Below are 21,546 nucleotides of genomic sequence, written 5' to 3'. Positions count from 1 at the left end.
CTAAAATCTGTTTAGCCACAAAAGTTCCTGAGATACAGTGAGGGTCTATTTAATTGTGGTCAAAGATCAAAACATGCATTTCCAAACAGTTTCAGGGTGAGTATTCAGTTGGCTCAAGCAAACGTGGTCTCTGACTAATTTAAGTCCAAAATTTGATGTCTAGCCTCTGTTGTTACCGAGATCCCAATAGGCGAGTTTTGTCTTTGCTCACTACCATGGTGATATTTCATTGCTCGCGGTGTGTTCTATTACAGTAAAGAAAATTCTATCCTTCATATACTTGACACCAAATCGAATACATGAAGTTGTTTACAAATATTTTTTAATTTGGTTTGTATTAACTGTTTAGTCACATCGATGACTTAATTCGGTAAGGACGCAGGTTGTGCAGTTCATGTATTTTACACCTCCAAACCAAAGCTTTCGCTTCCTTTACATTAATAATTCAGCATTCAACAATCTATGCAGAGGGAAAGAAACATTTTGCAATCATTAGTCAATGGGGTTCATTGTAGTTATTCATGTTCACTGAGTTATTGGGATTTCTGTGTATATCAGGCCTTACATGCTTCTTTGACATAATTTGTTATGTGAAATTAAGTGTGCAGCAACTCATAATATTACTGATATTTGTCACAAAATGCTCGCACAGAAGCCATTCGGTCATGCTAACGTTAGCTGTTAGCATTACAATGTGTAAAAGCAGACATCGATTCTTGGCCACAATGTCAGCCACAGTCTGAAAATAAATTTAACTCTAAATTAAGAACAAAAATAAAACTTCTTCTTGTTCTCCTTTGTGTTCATCAGCGGATTGCAAACTGGCTTTAGAGGTCCATACCGCCACCTACTGTATCGGACTGTTTGCAATCATGGCATTAATTATTCAAAGTCAATACAATACAAAATGTGAAATAATATAATGAATAATACAATAATCAAAATGTACATTAAATATCTCATCACTAGTTTATTTATAGCCTAAAACCACTGATTCCAACAATGTACTTACATTTGTTTTATTTTATTTTATTTATTTAACAAAAATGTTCGGAACTTGGTAACTTTTCACCTGGGCAAAAAGGGGTACCTCTGCTAGTATTTATTTAATACTAAACTAAACTAACTAACTAAAGCCATGTCAAAAACTATGGAAGAAGACATCCATTGTTTATGCCTTTCATCATTTCATCATTTGAATTACATCTAACTGAAGACATCTCTTTCTGCTGACATCCCCTCTAAGGTGCCAAAATTTCCATACAGAATCAATCAATGCCCAAAAAGTCATGTTTACCCCATCAAGAAGTAAACCCAATTTATGTCTTGTCAGTGGTGATGTTTCTGTCTGCAGCACATTATGGTTTGCTTTGAGTGGTAAGTTGGCCCAGCAGGATATTTCCTGACAATGAATTTATCAAAGTCTAAAAAGTAAAGTTTGATTTCCTTGCACTGGTAATTTCTATGGCTTTACTGAGCTCAGACTTGAACTGAACGTTTTCACTCAAGACTTGTGCAATTGTTTGTAATGAAAACCACACAATTCTTGAGCTTCTCCAAAATGTGTCATTCTTCCTTCAAGATGGTTTATATATATATATATTTTTTAATATGTCAGCACAGTTAAACAATATGCCACTCAGTTTGTCATTACAATCTGCTCCACACAGAAAATGGGCAAACAAATCAAACATTAAATCAGGTTAGACGGACGTGACTGGAAAAAAAAGTGTGAAAAGTAAGAGAAGACATTAATAACATGCTGCAGAAGTTAAAGCGTTAAAAGTGTACACATGCTTTTTGTGGCGGTCTACCTTCAGAAAGCGTCTCTGAAAGGTGTTGGACTGTTCACCAGAGATAAAGCCATGGTCATAACGGGGAAAGACCATCTGAGGTGCAAGAAGAGCGGTGAATATAAACAGTGAAAAGGCAGAGTTGAAGGAAAACACAGAAAGGAAACAACACAGAGAAGGCTAATGGACAACTTAGTAGAGGAAAAGGACCGTGGAATTCAAACAAGTCCAGAAATGGGTGACAGCATGTCTACAGAGAAAATCACTGTTCTGCTCCTCTGCCCTAAGAAATAGACTTTTAAATGTGAAAACAAAGTGACAGCATAAGATCAGCAGCCTGACAGGAAGCGATGGCTGCTGGGAGGGTGAAGGAGGAATCTGATGTGAGGAACAAACCTTGACAGTGAGAATCTGATTACTGTGCAGACCTGCGTATGTGCTGAAGTTAGGAGGACCCTGAATGGAGGATGGGAAAAATGAGGCATGGGAAAGAGCAAGGAAGCACATAAATGCAGTTGTAGGGAATATATATTTGAAGTTTTTAAGTTTGTCATAGAAAGAAACACATCATCTGCAAATATGGACATATACAATCTGGAAAAGGGGGGTAAGGGGATCCAGATGCATCCTCACAGGTATACTTCGTGACACAACTTAAATCCTACGCTGATTTCATCTGAATATAATGGTTGATAACCTTTATTTTATGCTCCCTCCCCTATAATCCTAAATAAGGGGACATATTTTGGTTGGATGGTGTTCATCCTTCCAGCAGAGTTCAAAAACTTGTAGAATGTATTCTAACGGGCAGTGAAGCTGTCCTGTTGGCTTGTAAATGTTTCGTAAAATGTCTTTCCACTCTCCCTTTGCCACCAAACTAAACAGAAGTGGCTTGGGAGAGAAGCTTGTCTGCTCATGAGGTTCCTGTTAACAGCCTGTGGTGAGCGCTGGATAGCTGAGGTTTTCTCAATACCGCAGATTTCTCCTCCTCATCTTCTTTGCCCGCGGCCGCACTCACTCATTCACACCGTTCCCATTCTGAAGACCACATACAAACATGCTCCTCATACATCTCTCTGGAATATCAACTTTTTCACTGTGAATTACCCCTTTAGCTTGTTCTCATCAGGCTATAGGCTGATACCAAGACAAACACCCATTCAAACTCAGGGCGCTGTCAAACGATGATCTATTTAAAACTGCTCCAGGGGAGACAAAAATCCTTTGGCTGGGGATGAAACTCCCAGCATGGTTTGGCTTTCAACACAGATGCCAAATGGAGCTAAATCATATATGACGTTTGAATTTCACAGTATGAACATTGGTCGCTTTGTACAGTGCCCAAACAAATCATCAAAAATTTTAATGTTTAAGAAAGTTAAAGAGCACGAATGATCATGTACGTCACTTCAGGCTGGCGAGTGGCGTGGTGCTGAAGTATCAACCCAACCTGAGGTGACCCTAGTCAATGGGCACATGGAATGTCTAATCTGTAAGCCAGGATTCCATGGTTGTGTGGACAGTTTGAAAGACTAATCCAAGACTGCATAGAAATTGCTTAAAACCAATAGTGGCGCAGTCTAGTCCTGTTATTGATACATTTGGGAAACTGTGCCTGCACTCAGGATGATCAATCATGGAGCTCGTGTAATTGACAGAGGCCCAGAAGATTTGCAGTGATATACGATACTGGTTTAGATTTGGTTTTCAGTTTTACATTAAAGACTATACCTCTGCATTCCAAACAAAAAACAATAATGAAACATTGTACATAAAAGAAATAGTTTAAATGCAAATGCTCCAAAAGAGGCTGAATAGTTTTTTTGGCATTAGAGAAATCCTGATGATGCAGGAGAACATAGAAATTTTACTCACATCTTGAAGTCACCTTTTTAATGTGGCATTCTAAAGTTGGATTGAGTTTTAATGCCTCTGTTATCCTGTGTGTGGAACCAGGTTTGTCCTGTCACTGAGAATGATGGATTGACAGGAAGCCACAGGTTGACATGCACACTCAGACACGTCCTGTTTTCGCTTATCCACTCGCAAAGTCAAGAGGTTGAACTGGCTACACTATTAGGAAAGGGCTGTACCACATTTAATGGTGTGTCCTCTTCTTTCAAATGAAAGAATTATGACATTATGATTTTGGATTCATTCCTATTATTAATCTTATTTTCCATGTGACAAGTGAACACTACATTTATATTTGCTACCACATTACCACATTGAGCAAATACATATACCCAAGGGCAAAAACGTATTCACAAGTATGAGTATAGTACATTTAGAACTTGCAGAGTTTGTTTTGAATCAAGCCTGTGTTTCTAAGTAATGCTCTGGGGTTTTCAACTGGAAATGTATCCAAGAACATCAAAGCTGCAGGCACCTTGTCCAAGTTCAATATTTACCACTTGGATGAAATATGTAATGCAAACGCCAGAAAGATTTAATTCTTACACAAACTATTACCTTGAAATCCAAAAGGATAGGCGAGGAAATCAAATGGCTTATGCCTTGATTGAAATCAGGAATTCTTGTAATACTTCTGAACCACATCGTTAAGTGCTACGCTGCTGAGCAGCTCTGACAAATTTCCACTCCGTTCCTGTTCTTTTAGAAAGTCAATCATTCTGTGCTATTACAATTGTTATGCCAAAGTTTTCAGGCTCCAGTTCTTTAAAGATTCATGACGATACTGGCGTCTAGTTTTAACTATTATCCAAATCCAATAATTTGGAGATATATACTTGCCAAAATGTTTATAATAACAAAGACAAATAAGTGGCAACCAAAGATAAGCAGAGACTTTTATAGCTTTGATAAATACAACATATAAGGGTATTTTGACAGTGAAAGTACTTTGTGGTCAAAGGAAGGGACGTAGCATGAAAAAGGAGCTACCAATGTAGATATAACCAAACAGTTGGAGGCGGTTAGTTGCAACCAGAGGTACAGTAGAAAATCCCAGTTTCAGTGAGTTAAAATCCTACCACGTATTTGTTCCATTCACCCACTAAACCAGTTGATTCTAATGAGTTCAACTCCTCAGATGTAGTCAGTGAAATCATCTGTTTTAAGAGCAGAGGCAGAAGTAATACATGGTGGGACTTTTATTTACTGAAGCTGGGATTACCCACCTCTGGCTACAACACGTGATACGTTTGTATGAGTACGTTCAGAGTAACTGTATTGCTTATTGGTCAAGTTGAGCTGTGTCATGCGTCACCACACCTACTACACCACTGGACGTACCTGGGTCGTGGATGACAGCCACCAATGAGGAAAGGTTTACAGACTGTGACTTTACTGACGATGCTGTGATCTTTCCAGAATCAATGGATGCCTTGACTGCAGCACTTGAGAAGCTGAAAAAGGAATCTGAATGTCTGGGTTTATGATGGTCCTGGAGCAAAACTAAGATCCAGGCTTATGACGACTTCCTGGACTTAGCCATCAGAAGTGTATCTCTATGTGGTAAAAGTGTTAAACTTATTGAGACAAACACTTATCTCGGCAGTGCCATATATGTCTCCGGGTCCTCAAAGGCTGACACTTTGAGAGACACCTAGAAAGAGCTTATGCAGCCAGGAGGTCTCTGGCTGCATAAGCTCTTTCTTTATTGTTGCAAGACAACAACAGTCCAAGTCTGGTGCTATCTGCCTGACTGCACGGTTGTGAGATTTGGATGTTAGCTAATAACCTTAGGCGATGACTGGTTGTTCTTGGTACTAGGTCTCTTTGAAGATTCCTTGGGCACTGGTGGAATGACTTTATGTCAAAGGAGTGGTTACTTAGGGGACTAAGGTGAGAAGTATCACTTGCATTGTAAGGGAGTTTCAGCTTCACCATTTTGGCCATGTGGTGTGTTTCTCTGTTGATGATCCAGCACACAGGTGCCTGAGTGAGGACCCCAGTGGCTTGAGAAGGCCAAGAGGACGCCCACGTTTCACCTGGCTTCAGCAGAACGATGGTTATTTTGGAGATGTGGGGATGGGCCGGTTGTCTGCCTGGGTAGTTGCCATCCAGGACCAAAGGTGTTTCCATGGTGTTGTAGATGTAGTGAAGCACAGCACCAGTACATGCTCCCAGACTTGACTCAACTTGATATATATGTGAAGCATCTACACAGTATAACAATGTGTTTTCCAAGCTTTACTGAAATTGGACAAAGACCATGATACTCGTATTTATGGTTGTATAGAGAGCAAAAATGTCAACAGGTTTGCTGGTGTGGTCACTTTAGAACAAACAAAATTTAGAAAGAGAGTGACAGAGAAGGGGTGTGTGTGTGAGTGTGTGTGTGTGTGTGGTGGGGGTGAGGGGTGGCTGCAATATGGGGTTGATTTTTAGGTCTAAACTTTGTAATATTGCACATATTGCCCCAGTGGCTCACACCAGCTCTCTTTTCAGTCATGTGAGAAAGTGTGACCTTGACCCGAGGTTACATTCTGAATATAATAAAACAGGAAACTTATGCAATTATTCAGGAGACATGACTTCTTCAAAAGAATCCAAACCGTTTACCATGTAAAGTCCAGGGGGCTTATTTTTCGAACCATACAGAGTAAAGCAAAGATAATTACATAGATTGCAGAGTGGGTGGAATAATATCACATAAAAAGACAACACCGTCCAGATACAGAATGAGGTTAGCCTGTAATGTTTGAGTAACGTAGCTGGGTTGGGATGACATGGCTGCGTTGGTGTATGGCCCCAACCCGTGGGTTTTGATGGTGAGGTTTAAACATTTCCATCGTTCTTTAATATCACCATTTCTTGTCTCTGGTTTCGGATATGTTGGTAACTCAAACCTCATCATAAGACCTGAACTGTGCTGTTTATGTCGTTGCTGGGGAATCCACACAGGGAAAACACACTTTCAAATGGAAAAGGAACCGAGAGAGAAAATTGAAGCTGATCAAGCTGGAGTTTTGCATTTCAACACCAAAATTATTTACTGATTGTTATTTCTTCCTTGATCATGTCTTTGTGTTTTAGAACATCAACTGAAAAATGTTTGAGTATTTCTTCTCAGAAACAAACTAATCAATCAATGGAACCATTGACAGTGGCCATTTTTTAAAGGACTTGAACAATGACGTTTAACAGACAAAGGAGGACTAAATTAATCAACAATAAGTCTTTATATCTGTATTAGGAACAGAAACATCATCATGGCATTTAGGAGTCAAAGTCAACCCCCATACAGTCCATATGGTTCTAATGTTGTGGTTGCTGGTGAAACTGAACCAAGAACATGCAATTCAAGGGAGACCCTTGATTCCCTGCAAAGGTTGACTGGAAGCCCACTGGAGATGCAACTCTTTACCATAGCCACAGTCCACAGGAATACACAACCCACTTTCCATATCAAGTAATCTGTCATTTTATATTAAAAAAAATTTAAAGTGTGAATGTTTAGCCTTTAAATTCTCAGAAAACTGTAAGCCCTTTGCCTCTCTGATCCCAAGGGCTTACCTTCAGATGACAGTTTTTGTCTACACAACAATCAAACATGAAAAAACACTGGATTTTTTTAAACAATTTTTTTTTTTTTGTCTGAAATAGAGCTCATTTAAAATAAATTCAAACCAGTTTAGCATTTTATTGTTTAAAGACAAACCAGAAATAAGCTGTCTTTAGACTGACACACCATTCAGTTGGTTTAAAGAGCCAGCGAGGTCATCTCGGGAGATTGCTGGCATGGAGGGCTGCAGACTGAAGTGCTGGGTGGTGATGCATTTCCAACCACACTGAGGAGGGACAGTGGGTCAAATGTATGACAATTGGATCTGTAAAGATTGGGGACTGAACAGGTGGAATGACCTCATGTTACATCACATCTGAATAGAGTCTTCTGCATGGAGATGTTTACAGTCTACACTGGCGCTTTTGAACCACACAACTTGCTTGTGGGATGTCAGGCATTTTTAGGGGGACTGGAGATGCATAAGGTTTGGGGTAAACATTGGAGAACGTTTCAATGACTGATGTGGCTTTGATGAAACCACAGCGTCAGCCATCTGTTGTGAACACTGGACTACTGTATAGTTTATAGTTGGTTCATACGTGTTCTGACAATTCTGTGTTGTTTTATTTGTTGGTATGACAGATGGTCATCCCACTGAGTCTGGTCTACTTGAGGTTGCTTTCTTGTAACAAAAAATGGCTTGAGGGAGTTTTTCCTTTCCACTGTCACCCACAGGCTTGTTGATGGGGTGGGTAAGGTTTAATGTTGTGTTGTTTTTCACCATTTTCTTCAATTTTTTTCTCACATATTGCAACTCCACAGGTGAGGTGCCTTGAATCAACTTCCATCTCTCTGGAACTACGTCATTGTTGTTCGTGCCGCCTTGCAAGAGATGCAGAGGACACGTTGAAATCCTGTTTGAGCAACTAAGACATTCAGACTGAAACAGATTTACAAAACTGTGGTTTGAATCACATTTCAAACCACCTCCGTATGTGGCTTGAATCCGCTTTGGAAAAAAAAAACAAAAAAATAAAAATCGAACCTCGTGTTTTTTTTGCTGTCCAGACTGACAAAAAAAACAAAAAAAAAAACAAGTTACACCCCATTTACACCAAGTCCACAAATGAATTGCGATCAGAAAACAGCCTCTCGTCATCACTCTCACTGACTCCCATTGGGGTTTCAGGCTGGTCACAATGGGGTCTCCATGGTCGGAAAAGGATACCTCTTGGTTGCTATCACTCTCCATCACTCCACATCGGACGCCAACAGGTGTGTGAGTGTACTGAACTGTTTAAAACACTCGCACAAGTTGTGCAACCAGTTAACAGGTAAATGGGTCTCATAATTGTTCTTGATAAATGCTAACATCTCAACTCACTCTCAACTTGATCCTGTGGGTCATAATAGACTCATTTAACTCTGCATAGGGTTGTATCAATGATAACATATTTTTCACTTGCACAATTCAGTCGCAATGCACGCTTGGTGTAAACACAAATAACAGATCACAACGGAGACCAGCCAAGACTTGTGAGAACTGACAAAATGTTATGATCTTGTAGATGTTATATAGGTCTCAGTCCCGTGTAAATGGGGCATTAGATACAATCTGGATATGCTAAAAATCTGGGACGTATGCATGAAGTAGTCTAGGATAAAAATAGCTCCTAGTGCCATTATTCTAAGAAAAATCTTAAAATTTTTTGAATTCTTAGGCATTTAGAATTTTCCCTTGGTAAGATGAAAGTTGTCCACAAAGCACCTTAGGCCTTAAGAGGGCTCTAAGGTGCCAAACTGGTAAGAGTAGTGAGGAGGACTTTTAAGAAGTCTATGAGTGCCATAAGCAGACAAGCTGGTGGAAAAGACAGCGAGGAAGCAGAGATATTCTCTGTATGTAGGATGACAGTGAGTCAGTAACACACTACCTGCTTGATCTATGTCATTATTTTATGTTAACTTACTGCCTTAATGTATTTATAAATTGGTTAGGTTGTTGTTATATACACACAATATTTTCATTATTTTTATTATTATTATTATCAGTATTATTGATATTTTATTTTATTATTACTTCTATTTTGTCATTTGATTTTTAAATGGACAACAATGGAAATAAGTGTTTTCACTTTCTTGTGCCATGCATGTAATTTTAACGTATTTACAATTATATCATGTACTTAGATTGAACTTATTAATAAACTCACGCACCCATGCACACTTTTAATATGTAGATAATTGGCATGTGAATAGGATATGTTCAAACATGTAACAATTCATTTTGTGGTGAGCTATGTGAAATAATGAAAGACAAGCAAGAGCTTTTGTCTTTTTGGCACTCTGCCACTAGGAGGCACTCTTATTTTTCAGATAATACACCACACGGACGGCATCAAATATGATACACTTTACACTTATGGCGACAACATGATAACACTTAACTCACTAAACACTAACTCACACAATAAATCAACAACACGAACAACATTTTTAAAATAACATGAACCACAATAGCAACATTTAAAACCCCCAAACCCAGAACTCCCATAATGCACTGTAGCACAAGAATTTACAGGTTTAACGACTGGCCCTGCAATCACTCCAATTTAATTTTGCAGAGTATCATCATCATGACATTAAATTATTTTCATGATTACGCATTTCTTAATGCTGTTATATGATCGGTTGATTTTACTGTTCATTCATATGTAGGAGCACAGAGCGCATTTATTTTTTAATTTCCCCTTCCCTTTCCGTGACAACCAATCATAGCTCTTACAGGACCATGTCATACCTAACAACGGGGTCAATCCCGCCTCCTCACTAAGATAGGAGTTTCTGTCAGCTCCTTGCTCAGATTCGCTCTCACACACCTCTTGGGTCTCTCTTACGCTAAGATTCCTTGCCAGGAAATTTTAGGCTAAGTTAGCAGCTCTTTGAGAGGACTTTGTGATGCTTCATGCATACGGGCCCTGATTTTGAATGGTAATGTGAACCAGGCTTCAGCAGACTAAAGTGTTTCAAGGACATTGCTGTTGTTTTAGTTACTTAAAGTCAAATAAAAATAACATAATACGTGGTATAAACCAAGTGAAACCTGCTGGAATAGTTGAAATACATGTAATACAAAGCACATTCCAGGGTATAAAACAGTTTAAATACACTTAAAATCAGTTTTCAACAGAAACAGAGAGAGAGAGCGAAAAAGAAAAGGAAAACTTAGTTTGACGTGGTAATGTCATTTTTGTTTCGGAACAGTAAACCTGTGGTGTTTTGTTTTGGTCACGTGAACACACAACTTGCATTCATGAATTTTAAGAAATGCACAACTTATTTTGTGCCAACGTTGCTTCACTTTTGAAATTTTCTGAATGCAAAGTGGAGCTAAAACAAAACAACAACAACAACAACAAAAGATCCCAGCAAAGAGCAGCACAAAAAAAGCAAAGAGGAGAGGAAAAAAGAAGGGAACAAAAGCAGTTCAGTGAATCGAACAAAAAAATCTGCTGCAGAAGAAAAAAAAAAGACCAAATCATTTCAGCTGAGTCAGCTGCAGAAAAACGTGCACACCACCATCCAAAATAACTAGTTTCATCTTCACAGACAAGGGAATAATGACTTACCCTTGGCCCGATGTCTCCTCGGTCACCCTGGGAGAAAAATAGGAAAATAACAATTGTCAGCACTTATTACTGTTGTAAACACACTCTGCAACAGAACAGCAGCAGTGTGGAGTGAGCGTCACCATCAAAACCAAAAAATACTACATGCCAAGGAAGTAACACAAACAACAGCTGTCCCCAGATCAGCTCAGGATGCAGACATTTATTGTAGAGATGATAAAAGTGCAGAAGCAGGTACTGGAGACTGCTTCTTTATGTTCTGGATTTATGTTCTCATCACTGGCCAGCCTACGAGGATGATTACACGAAGGGAGCCAGTTTTCCAAACCTCATCATTATCCGTCATTTCCAGTCTCTGCTCTTGACATGAAATCTTTTTTTTTTCTGGCAGATGCTGTTTGTTACATGGAGTTTTATATTATATATTGGCTGGATCATTTTCACTGGAGTGCTAAAGCACGAACGGGGACGTCCCTGTGCATTATCCATCAACACGTAGACATGCATGTATACAAAACCGCTCTGCTAGCTCTTCTAGCTGCAAACATCCTCAGCCTGGGTCGAGGTTCAGAGAGTGAGAAAACATCTGGCTGCGATCGAGCCCCGTGAAGAGGCCTATAAAGCTTTTTAGGGCCGTGATGTGAGAATGTGTGCAGACATACGAGCTCCTACATAACTGCGTGTAATATATGGCTTGTTTGATGGGGTGCAGTCAAATGTGTGTGTGTGGTGTGGGGGAGGTCGGGGGGGTTATGATATTCTCTGGGCATGATCCAGGTGCCTCAGTGCTGAAATCCCTATAGCCACTGGAAAAGGCCAAAGGGATATCCACCGATCACTTGGTTGGTACAGAGAGATGGTTATTTCTGGGAAGAGGAGGTGAAGCAACCCAACCATGGATGGTTGGGTTGCTTCACCCCCTGGGTGTAGTTACCGTCCATTACCAAGTCATTTATGTCGTGAATGCAATGATATGTGGCACCAGCGCCTGTCCCTGGACTGACCTGGTGCAGTGTATTAACTTGTTTGAACGCACACTGCAACATACCTTTTCTCCCTTGGGTCAGGTAGTCCCTGTAGAACAGAGACAGTGGTGAAATCATTGGTACACAAGGAAATGCAAGATCAGATTTAAAAAAAGCAAAAAAAAAAAAAAAGCCTGTCAACATTCATATTTTTGGATGAAATGACAATTCAGATGTTTGTCTTTGTGGTTCATATTGATGTTTGTGACCTGTAGCCAACACTGATGTGAACAGGATTCTGTTTTCAAAGACCAAAGCTGTGGCTGTGGCCATGCCCACTACATTTATTACCCTGTGTGTGTGTGTGTGTGTGTGTGTGTGTGTGTGTGTGTGTGTGTGTGTGTGTGTGTGTGTACACAAAATAAACAGGATTTTCCCCAAACTTGGGTTCATGTTTATACATATGAACAACTTTTTTTGGAATACGAGGTCTGTTAGAAAAGTATCCAACCTTTTTATTTTTTGCAAAAACCATATGGATTTGAATCACGTGTGATTGCATCAGCCAAGCTTGAACCTTCGTGCGCATGTGTGAGTTTTTTCACGCCTGTGGGCAGGCTTTGTGTGAGCAGTGGTCCACCCCTCTCTTTCGATTTTTATTACGAATAAAATGTATGAACGATTTGGAGCTTTGCTGCATCAAACTTTTCCAGAAACTGTGAGATAGACCTCCAGGTGGACACCATTCGGAAAATTCAGATGGCTTTCAGGGACGATTTTATGGGGATTACACAGATTAAGGAGTGCTCCAGCCAGTTTAAAGACCGCCCACAGTGCCTGAGAGCGCGGCGCACTCCGAGCGCCGATCGACAGGCTCATGCCCCGCTGAAACAACCAGATCATTTCCAAAGTGAAGGCTTTGTTGATCCGGGACGTCGTCTGACTTCCACAGAAATGCCAGAAGATGTGGACATCACCACTTTTTCGGCACATTCCACTGTTACAGGAGTTTTTGTCATGGAAAGAGAAGCAGAGGGATGCGCCACGGAGCCGTTCATGGCGCGGACAAAAGCACCTCCGTGTTGGTCTCACAGGACGGCTTTCAGACGGCTTTCGGTGGCTTTTCAGTCGTGTGACTATCCGAGAAATTGTGAATGAGCTGGACATGCCAGAACATGTCCTGTGAGGCTTTATCACGGCATTGCTGTAACAGTGGAATGTGCCATTCATTTCTAAACTGAATGGCGTGTTGATCCGGGACATCGTCTGACTTCCACAGAAATTGCAGAAGACGTGGACATCAGCACTTTTTCGGCACATTGAGACAGACATGCGGAGAAATTCGCGCGTCGGGACGGAGCCACATGGCGCAAAGCAATGCTGTGATGAAGCCTCACAGGACATGTTCTGGCATGTCCAGCTCATTCACAATTTCTCGGATAGTCACACGACTGAAAAGCCACCGAAAGCCGTCTGAAAGCCGTCCTGTGAGCCAACACGGAGGTGCTTTGTCCGTGCCATGAGTGGCTCCGTGGCGCATCCTCCGCTTCTCTTCCATGACAAAAACTCCTGTAACAGTGGAATGTGCCGAAAAAGTGGTGATGTCCACGTCTTCTGCCATTTCTGTGGAAGTCAGACGACGTCCCGGATCAACAAAGCCTTCACTTTGGAAATGATCTGGTTGTTTCAGCCTGTCGATCGGTAATCCCCATAAAATCGTCCCTGAAAGCCATCTGAATTTTCCGAATGGTGTCCACCTGGAGGTCTCTCACAGTTTCTGGAAAAATTTGATGAAGCAAAGCTCCAAATCATTCAGACATTTTATTCGCAATAAAAATTCGACGAGAGGGGTGGACCACTGCTCACACAAAGCCTGCTCACAGGCGAATGACGCAACCGACAGGCGTGAAAAAACTCACGCATGCACACGAAGGTTCAAGCTTGGCTGATGCAATCACACGTGATTCAAATCCATATGGTTTTTGCAAAAAATAAAAAGGCCGGATACTTTTCTAACAGACCTCGTAGACTGGTGACAGGTCAAGGCCAATCAAATCACAACCCAAAAAGTATGTTTACCATAATATCTCAGCTACCACTGTAGCTTGAGATTTGATCAAAACTTCATACTGATCACTAAACTGTCATCAATTGGTAGCAGTGACTTATTGATGAATTCCTATAAGTGTATAGTACACTGCAAAAAAAGGTAAAACAGCTAAAACACTAAATCTGAGGGAAATTATCTTGCTGCATCGACAGATAATTTCACTTGGCAAGATTTCATGAATCAAAATTGCTAAATCTAGAAATAAGCATGTTGAACACTCAAAATAAGACATTAACTCAAAACAAGATAAATTATGTAACCTTTGTAAATTAAGTTTTATATCTTGGTAAGAACCAAATAATTTGCAGTGTAAAAACCTCATCTTACTCAACTACATGTGGTCCCTTGAACTTTATTACATTTACGGCTGACAGTAGGTATTTACAATTCAGAAAATAAACTTGTAGAGAATGTAGAGTACACAACAGCCCTCTGGTGTCTTTCATTACTGTGTTTTCCTTCTTAATGCTTTATTTGAAGGCTTTTGATTTTACACTGGCAACATATTCTTTTACAAACCCGCTTGAACTTTTCTCATGCAAATTCTTTGAAAACCTCTCAGTTATGAGATCCAACTTCTTTCTGTGCATTTTAAGATTTACACCAATCAAAAAAGTTTTTGTTATAACTTCATCTGTGTTTCATATTCATTGTACATGGTGATGTATTTTCCTGAGTTTATATCACACACACACACACACACACACACACACACACACCACACAAACACACACACCACACACACACACACACACACACACACACACACACACACACACACACACACACACAACACACACACACACACACACACAGAATTATTGGTACCTTTAATTTAATTTAAACTTTATTTAACCAGGTTAGTCAAGAGAGACCTGGACAACCTTGAAGTACAGTGAGGCCAATACATGCAAACTAATTTTTTTTATTTTATGGTAAAGGAGCCATATTTTGCACAGACAAAACTTTTTGAATTATCATGCTCAGCTCACATCTCCCCCCCATTTTTAAAATCAGTTTAATTGTGGGTGGAATGGATTCAGTGTGTAATAAAACAATGTCTATACTGTACTACAGTTATTACTGTAGTATAGTACTGTGTGTATGACAGAGCAATATCTGAAGATATTTCACAATGGCATGGCAGCTATCTTGGATTCTGCCATGTTTTAAATCCAAACTGAGCATGACATAATATTTAATTTTTATTCTTATTTTTAAATAAAACAATGCCTGTTGATATTTTTACTATAAAACACACAATTGTATCACATATCTGCCCCACTATGAGTGCAGAATTTAAGTGACCAAACAATTTTATGGTCAATAAAAAAAGTGGTGGTGGTGGTGGGACACTGCCAAAATCCCCTTTTAATTTTTTTTTCTTAAAATATTTTTCTGAGAAACAAATCTGCAAAACATCTAAATGCTCATTAATTCCTCTGCCAGTCTTCTCTGTGACGAGGGGACTCTCACATACAAGAACAAACATGACCTACGTACCCATGGATGTGAGATCCTGACATGCAGCCAAAATCTGCGTTCTTGCAGCCCGACATCGTTTTACAATCCGTACATGAACTAATCCCTGTCATGTGGTGTGCCTCATGCACTTCAAGGCAGACCTGTCTCCATCTGTCCAGCGCTGACAAGTGGCACAAGGACCCCAAACGTGGCTGAGACCACAAACCACAAAGTGAAAACAGACACACTGTGACGGTCACAGAGAGAGCAGACAGAAAGAATGACATAGAAACGCTGCTCATTCCACCAGCGGCTACAACAGGCGGCTCCTTCACATCTCCAAACTATTCTGCATTTCACACAATGTCCTGTTTTTCACTTCTCCTCCTCCAATTCTTCCACCCCATCTCCTGTTAAAGTTTTCAAGTGTAATTTGTTCCCTCTCTGTCTTCAATTCAATTCAATTTATTCATTTTATATAGCACCAAATCACAACAGAGTTGCCTCAAGGCGCTTCACACAAAACAATTCAGAAAACAAAATAAAATTAATTAAAATCTTAAAAAAGCACAGTAAAAGAGTAAAAAAGTTAAAAGCCTAGTAACATACTATGCCAGTATGCTGCCATACGAAAGGGAAAATAAGGGCGTCTTAAGTGTGGACTTGAAAATCTCTACAGAATCTGACTCATTGATGCACTGAGATCATTCCACAGAACAGGGGCACGATAAGAGAAAGCTCTATGACCCGCAGACTTTTTATTCACCCTAGGGACACAAAGTAGTCCTGCATCCTGCTTCTTACTTTGTTTTTGAATGGAACTCTGATTCTGTTGAGTGTGTCAATTAAGGAGGGAAAAAAAACAACATTTTATTAATGAGTCTGGCAACAAGATCAACAGTCAGTAGGGGAGATTTGTCGGAAAAGAGGAGGTCTCCCATTGCTGATTTTGCCCCTGATTTCCATCGCAAGTTAAAATTTCAGGAAATCAGAACCCATTTTTAATAGTAGGCAAAATTCAGTAGACGCTTACGTATGATTGTAAATATTGCCGGAGTAAATATAACTGCCATTACTTAAGTGTTTTTCCCAAACGTTTCCAAAATGCTAAAAATGTCACCTCAAAACTGTTTTTAGTTGAGTACAACATGCTTTTTGCTGGTTTTGTGTTGTGGAGGAGGATCAGAAGGAGGCTTCTGCTCAGAGAACAGCAGGTCCTGATTACTGCATACTGTACCAGATTGTTCATTTTCACCTATTTTTACACAACAGTACCCAAATCTGCACTAGTTAAAGCCAATTAACATTTTTTGGATCATGATTCATCTTGATATAATGAATAATAATAAAAAAAAAACGTTTAAAACTTTCCCAGTTGCTCACACTATTCTACAACTCTGCTTTTACAACAGATTACACAATTTTCAGGCCCAGATTGGGTATAACTTATAAAAAAAATTATGATCATTATTATTATTATTGTGGGCAGCACGGTGGCTTAGTGGTTAGCACTGTTGCCTCACAGCAAGAAGGTCGTGGGTTCAATTCCTGTGGCATTTCTGTGTGGAGTTTGCATGTTCTCTCCGTGTTTGCGTGGGTTTCCTCCGGGTGCTCCGCTTTCTTCCCACATCCAAAGACATGCGGGTTAGGTGGATTGGAATCTTTAAAATTGTCCGTAGGTGTGTGTGTGTGGGTGTGTCTGTGTTGGTTTGTCTATTTGTGGCCCTGTAACAGACTGGCGTCCTGTCCTGGGTGTACCCCGCCTCACGCTCTATGACTGCTGGGATAGACTCCAGCCCCCCACGTCCCTTAATTGGACTAAGCAGTAGAAGATGAATGAATTAATGAATTATTATTATTGTTGTTATTATTATTTTTTATTTGTGTCAAAAACAGACAATTGGGCATCAAAAGTGTCAACGGGAGACAGGCCAGACAAAGGTTTCATTCAAGCTAAAATACTGGGTGGGATTTTAGAATTTTTACTCGATGGCCATCAAATATGGTCATCGGGTATTGCGAAGACTTTGTGTTCATCTGTCCGTCTGTCTGTGCTCAGCATAAATCCAGTCCTACTACTGTCAGAGTCTTCAAATTCACAGGGAACATACTTGGGACACAGACCTTGGACAAGTTCAGAGATGGGTAACCTTGACATATTTTAAGATGTCATAAAACCTCATTGCAACTGATTAGTGTTCTCACAGAGCAGCAAAGAAGAGAATTTCATTGCACAGGGAAATACGTTTCTTACTGTACATATGACAATAAACCTTTTGAACCTTGAACCTTGAAGCACATGTGCTTTTCACAGTGTAATCTTAAATGTCCTGCTATAGCCATAATAACTGATACTATCTTGTCAGTATAGAAAGATGTGATCTTTGTATTTTATATCACACTAAATTTATATAATTGTTAGGTAGTTATAGCTAACAGTGCATGGCAGTGTAGTTGTCTTAATGCCTTGTTGTTGCTGCTGTTGTTTTCAATTTTATCTTCTATTATTAGCTTTTCCCACACTGCAGCATGGGGGTCCCGCAAGGAACTATCTTGGCTCCCTTTCTTTTCACCCTCTATGCCGCAGTTTTCATGTACAACTCTGTCAATTATCACCTGCAAAAGTAAGTTCTCTGACGACTCTGCAATCATCGGCCTCATCATTAACAGGGATGACAGAGAGTACAGAGGGGTGACCCAGGGCTTTGTGGATTGGTGTCAGCAGAACTGCTTCCTGATCAATGTGGGGAAAACCACAGCTGGTGGTGGATTTCCACAGGCACAGGTGCTCTCCACCAACACCAGTGAAGATCCAGGGAACAGATATTGAGATAGTGGACTTGTAGAAGTTCCTGGGTGTTCACCTAAACAATAAACTGGACTGGTCAAACAACAGTACTGCACTTTACAAGAAAGTGCCAGCACAGACTCTACCTGCTGAGGTGACTCAGGTCCTTTGGAGTGCAGGGGGTGATCCTGAGGACCATGTTAACCCCCAAAACATGAACTATCCACAAACCATTAATTACAAAACATGAAAACTGAAAAAATATCTCCCAAAACGTGAATGCGGGTCTCACAAAATGTGAACACGGGTCTCACAAAAAGTGAATATCATTCATATTATACATATATTTTCAGGTTAAATAGTTTATGGATTTCAGTTTACAGATCAATTACTGCAGGAAATCTTGATCGCAAACCCTATCAATCCAAATTACTATTTTTTTTATTATTATTTTCATTTTTTTGGCAGGGGGCAGGGGTTCCATTACAGTCGGTGAGGTGGGGAAGTGATTCGAGCAGCTCTCACTTCTGTTGTGACGCGCACAGCCCTGCTCAGTGTATACTGCCCACTCCGGGGGCAGTGTCATGTGAGGAGTTTGACTGAGACGGTCTACCTGTCAAACGATAATGAAGGCGTCAAACACGGGGAGAAGAGAAACCTCCCCCTCCGGTACACGGCTCAATAATCTTAAGAGAAACGTTGTAGAAAAACAAACAAAATTAGTAGAATGAGCAGACGGCCGAGAAACGGAAGCTTAGGGACCGTCTACAAAGTGCAAAAACATAAACAGACCAGAAAAATATTCAATAAATTCAGGTGTGGTGTCACCAAATTTTCTGCACACATCAGTAGGATCCTGCTGGTTCTACGACTCCTGCATCTGTCTTGCCCATTGGACGTTTTTGTTGTTATTATTGAGAACCCCCTTGAAAACGAGCTTATACATCTCAAGGGCTTTATCTTTTCAAGTTAAAATAAATAAATAGATAGATATATTATGAATAATATTCACATTTTGTGAGAACTGTGTTCACTTTTTGGGAGATATTTTTTCAGTATTCACGTTTTGCAATTAATGGTTTGTGGATAATTCACGATTTGCAACTGATTCACGTTTTGGGGGTTAACAACCTTCTTTGAGTCTGTAGTGGCATCAGCCATTTTTTTACTTGTGACACAGCAGCATCACAAGTACTGAGAGGAGGAAAGTTGACAAAGTGATTAGGAAGGCCAGCTCTGTCCTGGGAAGTCCCTTGGACCCAGTGCAGGAGGTGGGAGAAAGGAGGATGATGGCTAAACTGTCATCCCTGCTGGAGAACACCTGCCACCCCATGCGTGACACCCTGACTGCACTAGAAAGCTCCTTCATTGACAGGCTGCTCCACCCAAAGTGAGTGAAGGAGCTGCGGCACTGTTCCTAGTAGACTAGTGTGCCTTGAGAGAGTGGCGTCAACTCAGAAAATGGTACCATTTTGGTTCCAACTGCGCTGAACTACTGAATGAACCTTTTATGTTTTCTTTTTTTTTTAATCATTAGCAACACATCCAGGTAAAGGTGCTATCAAAATAAATATAAAAATACTTTAAGCTATCAAATTTACATAAATTTACAATTTATGTTGATTTATTTAATTAATTTAAATCCTGATTTATGCTTCTGTAGCTTTGTCACACAATGACATGCATGACAGTTTTAAAGTTCTCTGTCTCTGGATTATGCTTTAATCTGGACTAATTTGACCCTCAACAAGCTTTTTTTCCTACAGTCATCACCTCCAAATCAAAGGTAAGCTGGACAATTTCCTCTTTTTCAGACTTCGTGCTGTAAAGTTGCAGACTTTTCTGATCCATCTGTAATCAGCGTGCGCACTGCAAAAACTATTAAAATATGATGGCAGACAAAGTAATGAAAGCAGAAAAGTGTCAAATCACAACCTTTTGCTGTGTCTGATTTAACAGGTGCACGTCAGGCTGCGGCTCCAAGTCTGAGCACAGTGTGAAAAAATAAACGGTCAGGCTTTTAATCACGGAAATGACTCTGGTCCCACATGCGAAGGGTTTAATGGAAATACACAGCGATCGGATGGGACATTTTATCCGATGTGAGCAGTGGTGGGCACAGCTAACCAAAACGTTAGCTTTGATAACAGCTAATTAGCTAACTGAAAAGTTATCTTTTATAAAGCTAAACCGATAAATCACCCAAAAATTTATCGGAAGCTACAGCTAACCGATAACTTTCAGTATTGGTTCCAATACACTTGCAACTACTAACAAGCTGATCTTAAGTTTTAACACCACAATCGCTTCTGGTAACATTAAAGGCGACCACAGACCCAAACAATGAGTCAGCACTTCTGTCTTTGTGCGCCCTGCCCACTGCTGGAAGCTCCTGTTTACTGCATAACTTGCAGCAGTGAAGCAATTGAGAGGAGCTAAGCTGAACTCTACACTCACACAAAACAAGTCATTATTCCTTAACCGAATACAGTCGTGCCGCAGTGAGGCAGAGGTCTTGGAAAATAAAGCAGTTTTGAGTTATGGTTTTGATTTAAAATTGTAAAATTATTCTGGATAGAATAACTCAATGTCAATTCTGACATTTGTACAAAGTTAAAATATAACACATATCTTTTAATTTTAAATAATGCACTAATTCTGAAGTTTCGTAACAAACACAGACAGATGCCAAAGGGATTATGGGTAAATAATGCTCAGTATGGATTCAGAACAAAACATTCGACAGCTATGGCAATTATGGAACTAATAGAGAAAATATCAACAACAATAGATAATAAGGATTATTTTGTAAGTATTTTTATTGACCTGAAAAAGGCTTTTGATGTTATAGACCACTCAAGATTGCTCCACAAGTTACAACAATATGGAATAAGAGGTGTTGCACATCAGTGGGTAAAAAGCTACTTAGAAAATAGAAAACAGTTTGTTCAGATAAATAATACCAAATCAGAATTGTGTAACATTATTTATGGAGTACCACAAGGATCGGTACTTGGACCCAAACTGTTTATTTTGTATATCAATGATTTGTGAATGTATCCAATGTGCTTGGCAGCATTTTATTTGCTGATGATACAACGCTGTTTTACTCTGGATCAGATATACAGGAAGTAGCACAAGTGATAAATACAGAGTTGGAAAAAGTTAAACATTGGTTTGATATAAACAGATTGTCACTAAATATTAATAAGACAAATTTCATATTGTTTAATGATAGAGCGAAAAAAAATAATGTGTCATTACAAATAGATGGAATGGATATACAAAGGGTAAAAGAAATGAAATTTTTAGGAGTCATGATTGATG

General features: G+C 39.8%; 1 protein-coding gene across 1 annotated transcript in view; it reads right to left on the bottom strand.

The window, feature by feature from the left end:
* The window catches only part of si:dkeyp-44a8.4 (collagen alpha-1(XXIII) chain), a 443,131-nt gene that overhangs the window by 32,968 nt on the left and 388,617 nt on the right, over positions 1-21,546 (bottom strand). Inside the window, 3 exon segments of the mRNA XM_034181202.1 lie at positions 1,815-1,889; positions 10,893-10,919; positions 11,941-11,966. Of these exon segments, the coding sequence (XP_034037093.1) occupies positions 1,815-1,889; positions 10,893-10,919; positions 11,941-11,966 (128 nt within the window).

The sequence above is a fragment of the Thalassophryne amazonica genome, chromosome 11, assembly GCF_902500255.1.
Source record: "Thalassophryne amazonica chromosome 11, fThaAma1.1, whole genome shotgun sequence".
In the NCBI taxonomy this organism is placed as follows: Eukaryota; Metazoa; Chordata; class Actinopteri; order Batrachoidiformes; family Batrachoididae; genus Thalassophryne; species Thalassophryne amazonica.
This window is presented reverse-complemented; position numbering and strand designations above follow the sequence as displayed.